The sequence below is a fragment of the Schistosoma haematobium genome, chromosome 2 (genome assembly GCF_000699445.3).
Source record: "Schistosoma haematobium chromosome 2, whole genome shotgun sequence".
NCBI classification, from domain to species: domain Eukaryota; kingdom Metazoa; phylum Platyhelminthes; class Trematoda; order Strigeidida; family Schistosomatidae; genus Schistosoma; species Schistosoma haematobium.
In genome coordinates, this window is record NC_067197.1 from 44919827 (window position 1) to 44940460 (window position 20634).

General features: G+C 36.2%; 1 protein-coding gene across 3 annotated transcripts; it reads right to left on the reverse strand.

Moving 5' to 3' along the window:
• Positions 1-616: 616 nt before the first annotated feature.
• SMU1_1 (Serine/threonine-protein kinase smu1) lies at positions 617-20051 on the reverse strand. 3 transcript variants are annotated; one of them, XM_035730911.2, is made up of 12 exons: positions 19950-20051; positions 15660-15730; positions 15541-15607; positions 15032-15175; positions 14842-14994; positions 14551-14790; positions 13318-13458; positions 11103-11326; positions 8708-8876; positions 6285-6410; positions 3415-3570; positions 617-1588 (listed from the first exon to the last, which is right to left on the reverse strand). In XM_035730911.2, the coding sequence occupies exons 2-12, from the start codon at positions 15683-15685 to the stop codon at positions 1490-1492; spliced, it is 1545 nt and encodes a 514-aa protein (XP_035588634.2). In that variant the 5' UTR covers positions 15686-15730; positions 19950-20051; the 3' UTR covers positions 617-1489. The 3 variants fall into 3 exon arrangements, with proteins under 3 accessions (XP_035588634.2, XP_051068549.1, XP_051068550.1); XM_051215335.1 differs by having other exon boundaries at positions 617-3570; positions 19954-20051; XM_051215336.1 differs by having other exon boundaries at positions 1387-1588; positions 15541-15730.
• Between the last annotated feature and the right edge of the window lie 583 nt (positions 20052-20634).

Consider the following 20634-nt stretch of genomic DNA (forward strand, 5'->3'; position numbering starts at 1 on the left):
AACCCTAATCTTCCAGATTACTGCTTACACTCTTACTACCTCTACCACTACGGGATTTGAATCGACAACTGCATCTCTGTGCTAATGTGGTATGGCAACTGTTATATCCGGTGAAGATTAGATTACAGGTAACTCCCGAGGACTATTCATGGACTAATATTCTATAAATATTCTTATTGTATAACTACTCAACAATTACACTATGTATATGTATATTCCTTTTATGATAAGCTTTATTTTGACCTATAATCTATTATTGTACGATTTACGGTTCTTAAGTTATGTTCAGTTTATTAACTACTGCCTCCCACATTCACAGCCACTTTTTGGGCTTATTTGTGTACACTTGTTATTTCCTATTTTATGGTACGTTGCGGTCTGTCTGATTGATATATAAACCGGGTATGTCTGAAATAAACGATCTGGTCTGATCTGCTTTGATTCGGAAGCTGGTATTGTGTTCTGGACTCAAGTGGAAGGGCTCGTAGGACATAGGACCAATAAGGACGCTAAACTGCCCACACCGGTTGAACGTCATTGGTTGGCCTAGTGTGAAGATTCGTATAAGTCGTATTCGGATTGGTAGATAAATCGTGTGATAGAAAAACCAGACATCCAAGGTCATAACAGCAACTCGAACTGATGTACATATGTACGAAGTTCCACGTTGTTACTGAGTTATTATTGTATTTTCATTACCCTAATACATTTTGTCGTCTTATTCAAAGAGCGTCCGATAATCATCACTGTTCTGACAACTTGTAATTCATTTTTGCTAGGAAGTCGAAACCGTACACTGTTCGTTACATACATTTTAATATCTAGAAAATTGGGAATCGAGCTGCACTACGCAATGATGGACTAGTCCCATTTATATCTGATCATAATCACTAACCACAGCTCCATACTCTGCATTCTGCGAGGCTTCCATAATGATAGCAGCATTTGACCTTTTATATTCAGCTTCTAAGCTTATGTATTATAAACAACAAATTTGCAAAGTAATTCGGGAATACTTTTATCCAAGCTACATAATGCCTGAAACTTAATTATGAATACTAGGCAAGAATAGGAAACCAACTTCTGCAATGATAGTAGAATGATATTGATATCAGCGGTCCAACATATCTAAACAGGTAGTAAGAAAGCTGGTGCACTGCGAAACTAGGGTGTTCAGCATATCTTAAAATACTAGTTCATACAATAATACGAAACTATTGAAATGATAGCGTAGTAAACACCTTTGAGGTTATTGGTGTGAGTAGTGCATATATATAGAAACACGTCATTCCACAAAAGTACTTTAATAATACGGTCTCAACGATCACAAATGATAGTAAGACGTTCAAAGATTTCAAGGTATCACAGAGGTTACAACAACGATGATTTTAGTAAATTAAGAAAGGTATTTATTCAATGTATCTTATACAAAGAAACAACAATAATATACATTCGGAATTCGCATTATAATAGCATAATCTTCCATTACTCAAGGTTTCCACAATTTTACTAAACCATCTTCTGAATAAGTAGCAATAAGGTTTTGATGAGGGTGATGTGCACAACCTATCACTTCCTTTTCATGAACCTATAGAAGAAGAATACATAATATTAATTGTCCATTTAAATTAATGTTAAGTAAACACTATGGCCCAAAATATTCTTCATAAATTGTTTCCTACAGACGACCAGGAACGGTAAAGATGCTACTTTTTGTCAACAGAATGGGTAAGAAAAAGTTAACTGTAGGAGTGCTACACCCTAAATTACCCCAAAGATTTCAGTCTCCAACTATAAGGCATAAAACGCACAGAGTTAATTCCTCTAAAACTTACTAGAAAAATTTTGGGTCTAACCGGCTTCTAGAGATTATACTAGGGGTTCTGTTGTCACACACCACTAAGACCACTATGACTTTACCTTTTCAACTCCCCCAGGAGGAAATATCCTTCAAACGTGAAGCGATAAATGTCCTTATACCTCTAACAACATAACAGATCACTCTGTTCACGAACAATCCCTAAACGCACCACCAAGTTTTGTTTGTTCTTGCTACAAAATACCATCCAAGACCTCCTGAGAACGAATATCGAACTACATAATAATGCTTTTAATGTGCGGAAGTTGTGTTAAATTAGACAACAGGCATCACAATCTAAGACCGTACAACGTCGTAAAATCGATGTATGATGGACAAACATATCATATAGCCATCAGCTATCATTGGAATAGATCGACAGAACACTGTAACTACCACTGGATTACCTTCCTGGACTCTGATTATGTTTTATCTCAGTAGGAGCACGCACTCTGATGAGCTTTACTTGTGAAGGAAAACATCTTCAATACATCAACTCAGATGAAAAAGTCAAAAGAGTGAAGACAGGGACAAATTAATCGGCCATATAGTTTATCCTAGAGAAATAACTCACACTGAAGCACATAATGATATCCGAATACAGTTTGGTTTCAGATATGACGGCTGATGTACTGGCCAAAAACTCACCCTTCATTAGGTTTTAGAACATAGGCATAATTATCAAACCTAGATTATAGTGGTATATTTCGATCTGAAGCTTTTATTTTACTCAGTTGACCAGGTAATTCTGTGGCAATATATATGTCAGTCAGAGGACTACCGAAAAAGTACATCAATATTGTGAAGGATTCCATCTCAGAAGCTATTGTAAGATTCATAGCTTACAAGAAACAGTCGACCGAATGTGATATTTGTCCAGAGTACATACAATCTGGATTTTTATTCAAATTTGTTGTTGATGTACCTCTCTAGAGATAATATTTTCCTCATTTGAATATTCTGAAATTCATTTCTCATAAAGAGGTTTGCTTGCCAACTTAGATACTTATACGATATAATCCTACTTGATGAGAACTCGAATAAAATAAACTTAAACAGCGATTTCAGCACGTTCTGGATCCGTTTCACTACCTCAAAATACAAAATGCCACTCCATAACTTTCTGTGTCAATGACTGAACACGTGAAAAGGAATGAAATGTTCAAGGGCGACGACCAACTGATTCAATTAAGTAAATTTATCAAGCCTGATTAGTTGGTGTCTAACAAAATATCGGCATAGATTAAGCGTATGAGTAGGTTGGAAAAAAGCTAGGAACAGCCATACCAAGATATATAGTCAGTTCATGAAGCAAGTCATTGACTATTAAACTTCATCATGTAGGCAGGTACATACTACCTGGTTAGAGTCCAAGCAATAACAGTGATCAGTGGCTAGGCACTTTAGATGACATGATTCAGAATGGTCTTCAATGGCACAGACCCACTCACTGTTTATCTTCCTCTCGGCTGTGAATTCCAATATCCCTTCGTACTAACCTTTTCACTCTATCTTTTCCAATTCTATACATATAATGCATCATCATATAAACTTACTCGCATTGTTCGCTCTAATTTACCACCAGCAGCAACATTGAAACAATATAACAAATGATCTTCAGCTACACAATATATCCATTCACCTCTACCACTAAGTGTACAATCCAGAAAATCACCACCTTCTCGTTTACCACTAGAAAAACTTCGAACAATCTAATGATCGAGAAGAAAAAATAACAGTAAGACATTTATGAAAGGATAATAATCATAAACCTAATTATCATATGGAGAGAAATGAAAAGAAAAGGTTATTGGTTGTTTGGATATCCATGTCATTTGTTTAAATCATGTTTTTCTCGAATTATTTCAATACTGTTATGCAACATACTTGTAATTATACATAACACTTACTAGTATTGTAGTGAACGAGAACACACAGAGAACATCTTAGTAAAATCTGAGAACCATATAGTGAGTTACAAAATGTCAGTCAGTCAGTAACTACGTGGAACTTCGTACATATGTACATCAATTCGAGTTGCCATACCACATTAGCACAGAGACGCAGTTGTCGATTCAAATCCCACAGTGGTAGAGGTAGTGAGAGTATAAGCAGTAATCGGAAACATTAGGCTTTGAAGATGTTATTCAAGGAGTATAACTCAGTGAAGTAAATTTGGAAAGAGAACAGGACATGAAGAATTCAGAAGATTAGAATTTGGGAGAACACAAAGAATGGATGCACCTGTGCCATCGCAAACGATTTTGAGCCATATCATTCAACGTCTCTAACCATCGGTTGATATAGTCTCGCGGTCCCCAACCAGGAAGTCTACACCTACCAATATGACTCAGTCCACTTGTCGGTGACTTCATGGATTTGTGCCATGTTTCGGTCTGACCGTCCATAGCTTTCTTCCAACCTAATCCTACACCAGAAAACATCGCACGTCGATGGTTGGGGATACGTAACACGTGTCCCAGCCATCTCAACTGATGAACTTTCACTACTTCATCAATGGATTTGCCATCCTTACCTAGTACCCATTTCCTAACAACTGCGTTACTTACTCGATGGTCCCAGGATATACGAGCAATGTTTCGAAGATCACCTATGATCGAATACTCGTAACCTACGAATGTCCTCTACTCTTACCGGCCATGTTTCACTGCCATAAAGTAGGACGGAACGAACTGTTGCGCAGTAAACACGTCTCAGACTTCATTTTTCTTTCAATTCCACACCAATCATTCTCTTTTCTTCGATTTCCTTAACCTTCCGTCACCAGGTATTTCACTTTCAATTGATGTTTACATACTACTTATATCAATCAACATCAATAGTGCATGCCGCAATGTGACTTGATCTGAACATTTCAAATATTTTTAAAAAGTTGAATGAATAAGATTGGACAATTTGTTTAATACAAATGTGAAATCGATTAACAATGGTCAACCTACTTTCTATCCCATATGTTGATTAGATTCCTGATAGAGAATCATTAGATGATTATCATCATTACTGATTGTCTATTTTTACAGTTAGTGTAATTATAAATATACGAATTACACCACTAGACTATACATGATGCTTGAGATTCAGGAAATCAACTTTCTAAGGCTAAGTTAGAATGTGACCAAATACCGATTATTGTTATATGGTTACAGTTTTAATGTGACGACTATTCGGTTGAGCAAATAGAAACTTTATCTAATTCCATATGAATAGATCAAGAATACTTTTATCCCCTACATCGAAAGGTATAGTTTAAAGTTGAGTAGGTATATACACATACCTCTCGTTGTTTACTGAGTTACATATGTTCAAACTGAAAAAATATGATGAGTTCACATATGCAGCACAATGATTAAATTTTTTGATTCAGATCATGAACCGATTGATGTTAGACCACCGTTGGAAACACTGGACGGCCGTTTCGTCCTATTGTTAGACTCCTCAGTGGCGCGCACTCACGGTCCCGCTCGCTGAATTCGAACCCAGGGCCTTCAGTCTCGCGCGCGAACGCTTAACCTATTGGATTAATGGGTTCGAATCCCGTGAGCGGGATCGGTTCATGATCTCAATCTCCACAACCACTATACAATGATTAAAACATGATTATTTACATCACAGAACATAGTATGCAAGTAGTTTCTACGTTCAATAAAGTTGTATAATAAGAACTTTCGTCTAAATTTGATCGAATAGTTTCATAGTATTTGGGGGCACCGAGTTCATATGAGATATTAAAGAGGAAGAATGTTGTATTTGTAAAATCTCAGCAAATAAATATGAAGTAAATCGAACATTTCGTTTGACAATCTAGTTCTGTTGGGACACGAGAAACATAATGAATGGTATTTTTTGGATCATTTTATGGACCAATACTAAACGTATATTTTTATTGTATAATGATTAAATAACTAAACTATGCATATTCATATTCCTCTTTATTATAAGCTTTATTTTAACCTATGAACTGTTATTATACGATTTTCCATTCTTGAATTATTCCCTGTCTATTAATCACTACCTCTCTCATTCACAGCCACATCTGGCTAATTCTTGTACAAATGTTGTTTCATATTTTATTGGTACGTTGTAGTCGGTTTGATTGGTATATAAACAGAGTATGTTTGAAATATAATGATTCATATCTCAGAGACTGAGACTTGCGTTCTGAACTCAACTGGCTGGGCTAGACAAGAAAACAGGACCAATCATAACTCTAGGTTGTTCTCATGTGTTTTATGCGTCTTTGGTCCGATTGATAATTTGCTGCCATCTAATCTGCAGTCACAATCATAACAAGTTCCTTGAAGAAGTTTGGATCAGATTGCCAAGTGTAACATTGAATTTACTTCAAATTCATTTGTTGAGATTTGAAAAATACATTTTTGAAATTATACAATGATACAATATCTACCTGTCCTTGCATATTCATTATAGCAACTGTATTAGAACGACTAGCTACAACAAATTGATCTGTATTACGAGGCATTAAATGAACTGAATGAATTGATACTTCATGACCAACTAAACCAGATATTGCCTATTAAATAGAAATGAAAAGATTATTGTTATTCATCTTGATTTAACGATATAATTTGAATGTAAATGCAATAAGTGAATGAAAAATCATACTCTCTTTAAATGAACTTATCCTTCTTCCTTCAATCACTATGGATCATTAACTTCTAGAATGATAAAAGAAAGTTAAAGATTCAATATTGCCCCCCCCCTTATCAACAAACTAATATAATGAAAAATATGTAAGCATCTATAGAATTTTTGTATGTTTCTTTTGTAACTAATCATTAGAAACTTCACTGGTTGAAATGAGTCAATTGAAGCTAAACTATCATGGAAAAACCTAGAAGCACTGGATGGCCATTTCTTCCTAGTATGGCACTCCTCAGCAGTGTACATCCACGGTCCCGCGAGATTCGAACCCGAAACCTATCAGTCTTGCGCTAGGCGCTTAATCATTAGAAATGAGATTATGTAGATCCTGATTTGACTATACACATATAGTTTATAAATTTAAAGTGGTAACTATAAAAAATCTCTTTTGCTAGATAATAATAGAATTTTCAGGTAATAATCCATTTCTCAATACATCCCTCATGTGGTTCGTCATAGCGGGATTAGCATGTATTGAAATGCAGAAGTTCTATTGGATGTCTATTTCTAACAATCAATACCTTCGTGATAAGATCATAGACCAGAGGTGAATTACTGGTACTTCGATAAACAGTTTGATATGATTACAGAATATGATATAATGATTTAAAACTCGAATTTACTAAATCCTGAGAACTGTTTCTTTTTACTTCATTCAATCTTAAACCCTTTTATTCAAACGAAAACAGAAGTACGTGAAGAAAAACTTTATCCAAAAGAAACGGTAACATTTCTGTTGATATTCAATCGGAATGGTTCTTGCCAAAATAACATCTATAAGATCATCAGATAATCAAGGTATGGCCCCCAAAAGCTGAGGGTGGGGAGAGTCCGCTCTCCCTCTTAAAATGCTCTCAAATAACCATGTGTATACAACGACTTCCAGAGAAGTCCTACTCGCTACATTCTTGCCGCACGGGTGTTTTTTTTTACAAAATTGAGAGGACGGAAAGCGGATGTCCAGCGCTTTAACGTGGTTGGTGGATATGGAGGATCCACCTAGGAAAGTTGGAAAACCTTAATTCCAAACCGATAATCACATCGTTGGTCACCGAATACCATGGGAATGCATCTCCTTACGTTGTTCTAATGCCTTGTGGATCAAACCTTTAGGTCGAAAGCTCGTGGTGTAGCCCCTTAAGAAAACCGATCTGGGAAACCTGGTAGTATTGTGGTGTGTGTGCTACTTATATTGACATAAGTATTAGATGATGTTAGTCGTGAACAGAAGGTCTGGAAGCAGAGAGACAAGAGGATCGAACAGTAAAGAACGGAAACAGAATGCAATTTGTATGAAAATGCAAGAACAATGAAGTCTGAGTCATTTTGAGACAGTCGATGGACATTTTGTTAATTACGTATTTACTATTTGATTGTTAGATTTTATTAACAGGTCCTGTAATTTTGTGTTAAAAACATTCGATTGTCCCCACTGGTGTTCTTGTTCACTGCAGTATCACAACCCACACACAAATCAAGTGGATTGCGTGACGCATATGTAATCGGTGCTCCTTTGTACCAGTATTTATTTATTCAAATAAATAACCGAGAATCAGGTATGGGATTAGTAACCATTGAAAATATGATTGGAAAAGACAGAGTGAAAAGGTCTGTACGAAGGGATATTGGAATTCACAGCCGAGAGGAAGATAAACAGTGAATGGGTCTGTGCCATTGAAGACCATTCTGAATCATGTCATCTAAAGTGCCTAGCCAATGATCACTATTATTGCTTGGACTCTAACCAGGTAGTATGTACCTGCCTACATGATGAAGTTTAATAGTCAATGACTTGCTTCATGAACTGACTATATATCTTAGTATGGTTGTTCCTAGCTTCTTTTCAATCTACTCGTACACCAGTCAACATCCACTGTCAAGATAAATGATGATCAGTTAACAGAACACACCTTAAGCACATCAGCCAGTGAAGACTTGTAAACTCATCAATCGATTTTTTACTTTTGGTAAGTACTATAAACCTAACATGGAAGTTGTTCACTCAGCTGTTCCACGATCAAAATCCTCCAGTAGAACCAAATATAAAAGATGAATTATGTGATATAATTTTAAGGTAAAACGGAGAAGTAAATCAACGGTGAAATTTATAAAAACAAAAAATAACAAAATAATAAATAGATTTGCATATATAAAGAGAATATATACCTTAAATGTATTTGTACATTCTCCTGAACGAATTGACCATATTCGTACAGAACCATCGGCACTTCCACTTATTATATTATGTCCATCAGGTAAAAATGCTACAGAATTGACAACACCTGTATGACCAGTAAACTCTTTAATAATTTTACATGATTTCATTCCATGTATTCTGAATAATAATAATAATAATAATAATAATAATAATAATATGATTAAGCATATAACCGCGAAATTCAATGTTTAGTTAGATATTGAGTCATGTTTAAGTTAACACTAACAATCTGATTAAATCACTGGGTTATATAATTTATTGAATGTTTAAAATACTATACTATAAGGAATCTCCCTTTTTCTGCATTGTTTAGATTCGCTAATGACCTGGTACGGTCAAGGATGGGGAGAGTCAACTTTCCCTCTTGAAATGCTCTGACATGGACAAACGCATACAACCACTGGCATGGAAGTTCTACTCATTGTCTTCTCTTGGCGAGGGTGTTGTTTACGAAATTGAGAGGACGAAAAGCGAATGTTCGGCGCTTTAAACTGGTTGGTGGATATAAAGGATCCACCTAAGGGAGTTGGAAAACCCTGATTCCATACCAATGATGTACATGGGCTCCAGGATCTTAAGGGAACAAATGCGTGTGAACCACTTGTTGATCACCGGCTACCACGGAACTGTATCTCCTTACGTTGCTCCACTGCCTTATGGATTAGACCTTTAGGTCGAAAGCTCCAGGAGTGGCCTCCTAAGAAAACCACCTGATTCGGTTTGGTCACCCGGGCAGTATCACAACCCACACATAAACCAAGTGACATGTATGGCACATATGTATTTATTGCCTCTTTGTAATAATATTTGTGTTCAAACAAATAAATAAGATTGGCTAATATCTGTTAATTTCACTATTAAGTTAAATGCAATTATAAATGACTTTCAGTCTGTCATACCACGCTAACACATAGTTAAATATTTTCACTAGTCTATTTTCTTGTGGAATGCGGCTAGAATATATTCAAATCCATGTGCATAAAGCAAAAGTGTGGAGCATCTAGACTTAGTGGCTGAAGTACTGGAATTTTAAACAACAGGCTACAGAATCAAATCCTGTTAAAAAATATTCAATTTTGACCGATTAAGTGGTAGTTATCAAGAAATAGTATATAGATAACTTTGCCGAAAGTCGATTACATAAAATGAAGTAATGGTGATAATTCATGAAACTCTGCCTGGAGTCCCGCCGGGGGCTACTGCCGGTCCCAAGCCCGGATAAAGGAGGAGAGTTGGGCATGGGGTTAGCGTTCCGATCCCGTAGAAAACTAACTCGCTAAAAAGACGTTAACCAGAGGAAAATTATTCAAACCTTTTAAACTCTGCCCTGGGAGTCAGGTCTTCATTTAGAATAGTTATGACGCCTCATGATGAAAGCCGAGTTCCTTCGGAAGTCACGAGGCCGATGCCCCTTCTGACAACCAGAGCAACCATTTATTTAGGTACATGGAATGTTCGTACAATGTAGGAGACCGGGAGAATCTTTCAAATCGCTGCTGCTAATAATTAATGACCAGTGTAGTTCAACCATGAAGGTTGTAAAACAGATATTATCAATGGTAATGGGTAGTCATTGCATAACATTGCAAATTGATTGAAGTTAGAAATGTAAACCATTGAGTCCTAACTTAGTGGTCTTAATGTTAAGCGCTCATCATGATACCTTAAGGACTTGAATCCGATCACCGGAATAATGGATGGATGTTGCTGATAAGCTCTGACTGGAGTGAAACAGATGTCTAGCGCTTCTTGGTTCCTATTGATTGTTTAATCAAACTCATTTGCTGTATAAAACCAAAAAATCTGACAATCCTCCAAAACCCTCTATAACAAAAAATTTAACAAGTCACTTATTATGTATAAATATATGTTCTATGAACCAAGGATATTTAGACTAGCCTGAAAAACTGCACAAAAATTCTATGAACTGAGCAATGTATCTTAGTTATTGGTTAACGAAATACTAGTTTGTACATTATTCACATGGGATTCGAACCCACAACCAATCAATCGCTTGATAATTGAGTGCTTTAGCTACTAAATAAATAAATGTATCAGTAAGCAAATAAAATCAATTTCGTGGATTGGTTGAGTTAGAAATTAAAACCGTCGCATGACATCTCCGTGGTCTAGAGGTTAAGCGTTCGCATGCGAGACCGAAGGCCTAGGTCCGAATCCCGCGAGCTGGATCGTGGATGCGCACTGCTGAGGAGTCCTGCAATAGGACGAAACGGCCGTTCAGTGCGTCCAATTTTTCTGTGGTGGTCTAACATCAATCGGTTTATGATCTCAATCAAAAACTTAATAGCCTCCACAACCCCGTACTGAAAAAAATCAAATTACCGAATGCTATGATCTAGACTGGCCGATAATAAGTGCGTATTATCTTTAGAGAATTGTATAGCTGTAACACCTTTATGATGTGCTTTTTCTAAACGTTTCAAACATTGACCATTTTGAATACGCCAAATTTTGATTGTTCCATCTTTAGCTCCAGATGCTAACATTTCAGAATCACGACTAAATGTTAAACATAGAACACTATCTTCCATCATCATAAATGTATCCTGAAGTTTAACAAAGCCAAAAAAAGGACAAAATAAAGGAAATAATTACATTAGATTTCAGTACTGGCCATATCCCATCTAAACTAGCAAGAAAATGACTAAATCGAGACAATTCGTACACGATGTCAACCAGAACAGATCAAAATATCAACAATAGGATAATCAAGACCATAACAAAATTAAAATCATGATTTAATAGTTTAGGTCCAGTGCCTAAACCGGGTTGATGGACACGTAGGGTCCACCTAAAGGAGTTGGAAAACCCTCATTCCAAAGCAATGATGCACATGGGCACCAGGATCGTGAAGAAACAAATGGCGCCACCGGACACCATGGAACTACATCTCCCAACCTTATTTCATTGCCCTTTGGATCAAACCTTTAGGTCGAAGGCTTCGAGTGTGGCCCCCTAAGAAACCACCTGCTTTGATTTGGGTACCCGAGGAGTATCACAATCCAAACAAAAATCAAGTGACTTGTGTGGCACATATCTACTTGGTGCCTTCTTGTACTAATGTTTATGTGTTTAAATAAATAAGTAAAACTTAAAAAATAACAATCTTTATTACTATGTAATAACAATATTAAAATGCAACATAAATTACTGTGAAACAACATTTACATGCATAGCAACTACTTGATCATCAGTGTCTTAAGAACAATGCTCGTTAAACAAAGCGGCCTGCAAGAACATCTGGGCTACCTGTTCTTGACATCTAAATATGTCAACAAGTTTTCATGTTTGTTTTAACACATCATTATGTCAATTAATTGTATAACCTACTCAAGTACGTTTGTGAAAAATTTACAACCTTTCACTGTACAAGTTATCAAAGAGCCCAATCAAAGACATTATGATGGCCGTCAATATACATCGAAAAGAATATAGATTATTTAGATGTTGATTTCTGAACTGCTAGCAGCTAACTGGCGACCATTCAAGATTTATTGAAAGGGTCGATCAAGAAATAAGAAAAAGAAACTTATTGAAATACTTTGTACTGAGAATTCTATATTGTACCAAAAATATAATACTGAATAAAGCCAATAATCATAATAAGTGTATGATAAAATTATCATGCTGAGTTTAGGTATAAGTTTATCCGTAGGCTGTGCATCTATATAGACTTATATAGTTATTTTTAACAGTTGAGATCATGAGTCAATTGATGCTAGACCACCATGGAAAACCTGGAAGCACTGCAAGGTCCTGGGTTCGAATCTCGCGAGGCGTGGTCTTGGATGTGCACTGCTGGGGAGTCACACAATAGGACGAAACGGCCGTTCAGTGCTTCCAGGATTTCCATGGTGGTCTAGTTCCAAATTGACTCATGATCTCAACTATTAAAATTAATATAGTATCCACAAAACCCCTTCTGATATTATATAGTTATGTTATGTTTATCATGCTCCCTAACATCAACGTACATCACTGTTTGTCATATAAGCCAATTGAAAGAAAGCTAGAGGTAGACAAAGGAAGTCACAAGGAGGATCACAGAGTCCATTTAATGACATCTTGAGCTATGTTAAAAAGTAATAGCTCATTTACTGAACTAAAGTAATACATTTTATTTTCACAACTCAACAACTACACTACCATATGCTACTAGGGAATCCATAACTGTACATTTTCCCCTAATCACTGATTTAAATTAATAGAATAATGCAGTTTAACTGGCATTTATTGATATTTTAATAGTCGAATCCATGAATCAATTGAAGCCAGAACACCATGGAAAACCTGGAAGCACTGGATGGCCGTTTCGCCCTAGTATGGGATTCCTCAACAGTGTGGATCCACGATCCCGCCCCGCGAGATTCAAACCCAGGATTTATCAATCTCGCACGCGAGCGCTTAACCACTAGACCACTTAGCCGGTATCTAACGGTATTCATGGATCCAACTATTAAAATTACCATAATATTCACAAAACCCCTCACCGATTTATTGATATCATACATTGGTTTTAAAAAAGTATCCAAATTACCTGAGCTTGATATTTTAGATCTTTTCTTAACTTCCCAGTTGTAAAATTCCATACTTCAATAAAGCCATCAACTGAGCCAGTCACTAAGAATTGACCATCTGGACTAAATCTGGCACATTCGACATGACACTTTTGAACTACCTACAATACAATAATAACAAATTACCAAAGATAATGGGGAAAAAAGCCTATCACAGGACACAAGAGCAGGCAGCAACAAAGAAAGAATCATAGTGTTTAAAAGCATCTGTACAAGATTCATTGAGAGTTATTTAACAAGTTTATGATTACTTCCAAAAATCTAAATAATCTTTTATTGAAGGGATAAACGAATTTGAGAAGTATGGACTATCAAATTTATACCTGGATAATGACTGGAAGATCTAAGAATCTGTTTCTTGAAACTAAATAGGGTATGTACAAGAAAGAATATAATTTATATTAGAGTCAAATCACTCATCTAAGCTTGATCATCAGTATTACTGTAGTTAACGAAGACCAATTAATTGTTTAATGCGAATTGTGAAAACTATACATTAAATACTTCATTTGCAAATCTTCTATCAACTATCCTTTACATCTCTTATGATTCTTCTGTTTCTCAATTCCTTTATGTTTCCATTTTTGTTTTCTTCAATTTAATCTTCCTTACCTTCTTTTGACAGGCATTCAACTTCTGACTGTTGGTTACATACTATTTATACCGACAGATATAAGTAGCATACACCACATTACGTCTCAGGTTCAATTGGATATATCCAGATGAAATATGTTGATATTCTTTTTTGCATACTGGATGGTTTAGTTGTGAAGCTTTCACTGCCCATCACACAGAATAGGACACAAACAACTTGATCATGAGCTACAAATATTCTCAATCACTTAAATTGATAAAATAAACCTTACATTCACAGATCAAGTTTAAACTTATGAGCAGTTATAAAACAGATGTGGAGTAGTGACTCAGTGGTTAAGTTGTTCGTCTTTCAGCCGCTAAGTCCCAAGTTTGAACTCCGTCCCATATACTAGAGTTTGGACGACCGAATAGTAGCATTAACCCTTATAATCAGAGCAAGGTTCATACACAAATAGGCTCATATGTTTAAATTTTATTACGAAAAGAAACAGATGCATATGGCTTCTTCATTTTAAGTTAACTTTGAATCAACTGAGTTGTCAAGATTAGTAAAGTTAAATTATTCACATTCCATATACTGCATAACATAAACTTACTCGTATAACAGTAGACAATTTAGTAGGTGGTTTTTCTTCTTCTTGTTCACGTACTGCAGCTTTACCACGAAATACATCAATTGCTGTACCAGGTGGTAATAATCCTTGATGTTGTTGCCATTTAAGCGCTTGGCTAAGTAATGCCAATAAACGTGATGGAGCTACAACACTCACTTCTTCTGATAATGAACTAGCCAATGTTTGACGACGTTTCTCTTTTGATTGACCATCTAAATAAGCCTTGAGAAAAACAATATATATATATATTATTTTCAAAATAAATTGAATTACCTCTCTTGGATCAAAATATGATCGATTCAAAAGATTATCTAAATGAGTATAACGATCAGATTGTGTACGTTTCATAGTAATCATTGGTTCAGTTTGTCGAAGTATTGATCTAGCTGCACCAATATCACGAAGTTCTATTAATTCAATGATAATCTTTCATTTAGTTAAAATACTATACAATAAATATTACCTGTTCATATAAATCCATTAATTTTTGTTCGGGTAATTTTAAATATTGTACAGTTTGTAATACAATATCCCAATGACCATTTATAATATCTGATACAAAATTTTCTATAGATTCAACAGTATTCAATGATACTCTTGTTTCTTCCTTGTAAAAAAAAGAAAAGTATATATTAAAATTGATAACAATATTTTCAGAAAAGATAGATAGTGTGGCTAGCAGTGGAATGTAGGACAAAGCGCGTTTCGTCCTATTCGACATTCGTCAGCTGGATGTAACCGCACATTCCAGAGTTGATATTCACTCCGGGAGTGACTTGAATCTAGTACTATTCGCTTCAAACATCATCACATTATTCACTTAGCTATTGAGTCCTGATAGCCACCTGCTTGTGTAATGGGGTGAAGTTTAAATTCATTTGGTGTTGCAGTCATAAATAACAATCAGAAGATACAAGTAAAACAACACCAAGTGAATTTGATAACAATATTGTCTTGTTTTTTTTTATTTACCTGTACAGTACGTAATGTTCGTAGTAAATTACTTTCTTTTAAATATTGTTCTATTAGACGTACCACACTAGAAACAAAGAAAACCAGTTATATCATTTATAATGGAATAGTATTATTACTCAGCTGATTCAATTTCGATATCCATTACAGTAACAAATTGTGCGTAATATGAATCAGTACAATTTTAGTTCTATAAAAAAAAGAGAAAAAGGAAAGAAAAGTTAAACAGAAAACAAAAAAATGTGTTCTTGAGTAAATTATCTAATCTAATAAGTAAACATCTATACTACTTACAAATGAAATATTTTAAGCTTATCACTCAGTCAGCAAGTCAGCTACAATGTAGGACCAGGCACATATATGCATCGGTCCAAATTGCTATACCTCATTAAAACAACGAGTTCTTACCTTAATCAACCTACAAAATCCGTACCTTTCATTCTCTTATGTTTTAACTGACTTGTTTATTTTAATATTTAATAGTTTACATGTAAACATGGAATTTTATTACATGAGAAACCTATTTTTCTGGTGTTAGTGTCTAACATCAGTCAGTTTATGATCTCAATCAAAAACTTAATAATATCCACAACCCCTATACTGATAATAAAGGCATTAGTGGGACGGAAACTGATAACACGCGTAAACACTATGGAAAAACTTGTTACTAACAAGCGCCATAAATAGTCAAGCCGAACATTGCGGCTATCTGTCTAAGACTATTAGTGTGCTATCTTGGGTACCAGCTACTTACATTTATCTAACCTTTAAAGTTAATTCCTTTAAACGCTGATCATTTCTGAAAACCCGAGCACTCATGAAAACTAACTTTGTAGAAATTAAAAGCAGACATTCTCGGAGATGCGGATAAAAACAGCTTGTGATATTAATTACCACAGAAATTGGCTATATATATATATATATATATATATATATATATATAAATCGCATTTAGAGGAGGAACAGGGAAACCTTTTGTTAACTGGTACTTGAAGACATGATAACACCAAAATTCGAGTAAAATCTGATAAGTCTCTAGAAGATACAATAAAACGAAGGCAGCACTAGCTGAAATATAAACGTGTGGACAACATGGTGAAGAAAATCTCCGCTTAGTGGGTTTTCGAGTAGTCAGGTCATGAAAGTGAATGCTACTAAGGCCTGTATGAATAGATCGTTCTCTTTATGAGTTGAATATATAAATCATCATAGTCTAGGAAATAAATTCCATGGACTAGGAGTGTTAGTGAACGAACTAAAGCCATTTATCGTAGCTGTGATCTCAACTTGGTTAATCCGTGACTTTGGTGTTACTCCAGAGTTATCGGAATAAAACCACCTAAGGAGTAGTAGAAACAGATGAAGGAATGGGGGTGGAGTCCTTATATGCATAGCTAATAATACAAACATCAGTTTCTTCGTTTGTGAATCTTATGATAGTGGAACTTGTGGAGTCATTAGTTGTGAACTCACTTTTGCAAGTTGTATATTTGTACTCTGTGTCATCTTCTGTAGCTAATCTGCCCAGCTGAGGACTTTATTTTAGAGCATATTTAACTACGGAGTAAAAATAACAGACGTCTGACGTTAGGGGATGTTATTGCACTCCATACTTGTTGGACAGGGATGTATACCGTAAGATTTGAAAACTTTCAATAACATGCTCCTGATGACAGCAACGGAGCATGCTTTGGTACAACATGTATTCGAACCCACATATTTCGGTTCAAACTAAGAATCTTTGTTAGATTTAGTAATTAATCATACGACTAAGGATATTGCCTATAAAAATATCCTCCCACCTTTAACAAATAGCGATCACGCTGTTTTTGCGATCCATGTGTAATTAATTAATTTATTTATTTGAACACATAAATATTGGTACAAGAGTGCACCAAATATATATGCGCCGCACCATATTTGTGTATGTGTGGGCTGTGATACTGTACGGGTGCCCAGACCGAAGCAGGTGATTTTCTTAGGAGGCTACACCCCGGGCCTTTGACCTAAAGGTCTGATCCACAAGGCGGTGGAGCATCGTGAGGAGATGCAGCCCCATGGTAGCCGATGACCAACGATTGACTCATACGCCATTTGTCCCCGCAGGATACTGGAGCCCATGTGCACCATTGGTTTGGGATCCGGTTAAAGCGCCGGACATTCACTTTTCGTCCTCTCATTTTCGTAAACAACACCCCCGCCACGAGAAGGCCGTGAGTAGGACTTCCCTGGCAGAGGCTATATACGCGTGGCCATGTGAGAGCATTTCGAGAGGGAGAGCGGACTTTCCCCACTCTCGGCCATACCAGGGCATTTGTAGGCGATTCATCTTTAAAGCTTATGACATATTATATGATCAGGTTAAACCTCGCCCCAATGTGTGAAAAAATATATCGACCATCTAGAAAAGCACTGTAACAACGGATTGGTTATTAAATACTAGCTCATCAATCGAAGAAGCATGGTCAATATTGAAAGGTACACTGAGCTTAGTCACGTCCTTATCTATACAACACTTGGTAACACGATGGCCAAATAACTATTTACCATGGATAACTAAACAGGTCAAGAAACTTATTAGACGTTGTAAATGGAACTGGAGTGTGTATATCTTTACAGGCTCTGAAAAGTACGCATCCATTTATTGTAAGACTAAAAACGCTCGCAAACCGTTGATAAGTAAGGCCATAAATTCAGATGAAAAACAATTGGTTAAGAGTTGTGAAAATAGTCCGAAAAGGTTTCTTTCATATATAGAGAGAACACAGAAGTGATGGAATCCCACCACTGTTGGTACAAAAAAATCCGACTATATTGGCGAGAAGTGATGTCGCAAAAGCTGAAGGTTTAGAAGAGTATGACATTCACCCTGGAATTCTGAAAGCCCTGGTGGATGTAACTGCTGAACCACTGGTCGCACTGTTTTATATGGTTTTGGGGCAGTTTGAACTGCCAAGAAACTGGAAAGACGCGGTCTATGAGGCGGGAAGTAGAGACTTAGTCAATAACTATCGACCCGTAAGTATAACCAGTGTTGTCGTCAAACTTATGGGGAAGATTATTCAGACGGCTTTCCTAATCTGTGCGAAAGGGAATAATTATTTATCCAGGGAACAACTTTATCTCAGAAAAGACCTTTCATGCTTGTCAAATCTAGTTGCAATAAAAGATTGAATTGTAGCGAAAGGTAGTAATAGTAATACGGTAGATGTAGTATTTTAGATCCAAATAAAGCCATGAAAATGTCGTTCATCGGGATCGTTGATTAAAATCAAGACTATTAAGATCCATTATGTAGTCGTAAACTGGATAAGTGGCTTTTTACATCATAGGAGACTAAGGGTACGGGTAAATGGGGTTCTATCAACGTAAGAATTTGTAAAGAGTGGAATTCTTAAAGGTAAAATCCCGTATCATTTTTTGCTTTATGTAAATAACTTACCAACTGTAAAAAAGTCATTTGTTCTACTCTTTGCAGATGACAAAGATTTGGAGACACACAGCATGTCAGATAAAATATTACAGAGTGACTTAAATTCGAAGTTTCAGTAGACGTGTAGATGTTTATTAGAAGCTAACTCTAACAAGTGCGGTGATGCAAATAAATAAATGAGACCATTTATATCACTACACAATGTCTGGAGTTGTGTGACCTACAGTAATAGACTACAAAGATTTAGGAGTGGCCAGACTATAATGTTTGGTCGAACCAGACAGATTTAAGATCCAGGGTCTTGGATTTCTATGCAAAATCCACTCATCAATATGGCTAAATAGCATTTTCGCATCACAGCTGATGTCAGTTCGTGATAAAAATCCTATGAGTTATTATAAGCAACGACCTCAACACTACGAGACAGCCGCTGCTAACGGTTTCGGGATGTTCCAGGCTGTTTACAAGTCATTCCACAAATTAGACGAAATGACTGAGGGTGTTACGCCCGAATTTTGTAAGGCCACATTTAGAATATGGAATCCAAGCAGCGAGTTCTTGTTTTAATTACGAAGTGAATACGCTTAAACGAGTTCAGTGGCAACGAACACAGATCATAAAACGTCCCTCTGGACGTCCTTACGAGGGCAGACCGAGACGTCTTAATCTACTTTCTTATCTTACTGTAGGTAACGGGGTGCATTTAAACTAGATTACTGTAAACTAAATGATGATTTCGGTAATAATGTCTTTTCCTTCTATCTAGAATTGATCGACTGAGAAGACATTCTAAGAAATTTCAAATGTCGAGACCAAATCGTTTAATTCTGAGGTTTTGTTTCTCGCACCAAGTATACTCGGTAGTAGTACATACTACAGAAGAATGAAGATTATAGATTGTCTATCAAAGACACCAGTAAGTGAGAACCATTTATCTTTCATGAGGAAACATTTCGAACTATAAAAGCTTAATTACTTGCGTTTGATAGTTGTGTGGACTAGATCCAAGTAAATAAGATTCGGCTACTCCTCTGTAGCACTATAGTAGCGCAACATCCGAAACTACGCTACCAATCTCATTCAGTGTTTTTTTTTGTTTTGGTCTTGGTTTTCAGTACTCTGTCAAAATCGTCATGTCACTGTCTTTCTGCAAATAAACACCATATTAGATATTTTTGACAAATATAGGTACTATTAATCTCACGAGTCCTGGTGCCCTATAATTTAAGGTCTTACGCTAACTGTGACAAAAATGCCTTCCGAGCAAACCTTGCACTGGTAACATTGAAGCGCATTTTTGGCCAGTTTGATGGAAAAACTTTCCATGTAATCTTCAATAGTTTTATCCGTCCCCATTTAGAGTACAGAAACATAGTATTTCCCACCTCACTCCAAAAGGATAAGGACACTCTGGAGCGTATCCAACGTCGAGCCATGAAATCAGTTCGAGGACTCAAATTTAAACCTTACGGAGAGCGCCTCCATTCACTTAACCTTTACCCATTAGAGTATAGACGTCTTAGAGGTGACCTTCTGATGGCTTATAGTATCCTTAACACTTCTGGACATCCTCTCAAACACCTATTTAAGCTTAGTTCCAACACTAACCTAAGAGGTAACACCCAAAAACTGGAGACACAACATGGCAGAACAGAATGTAG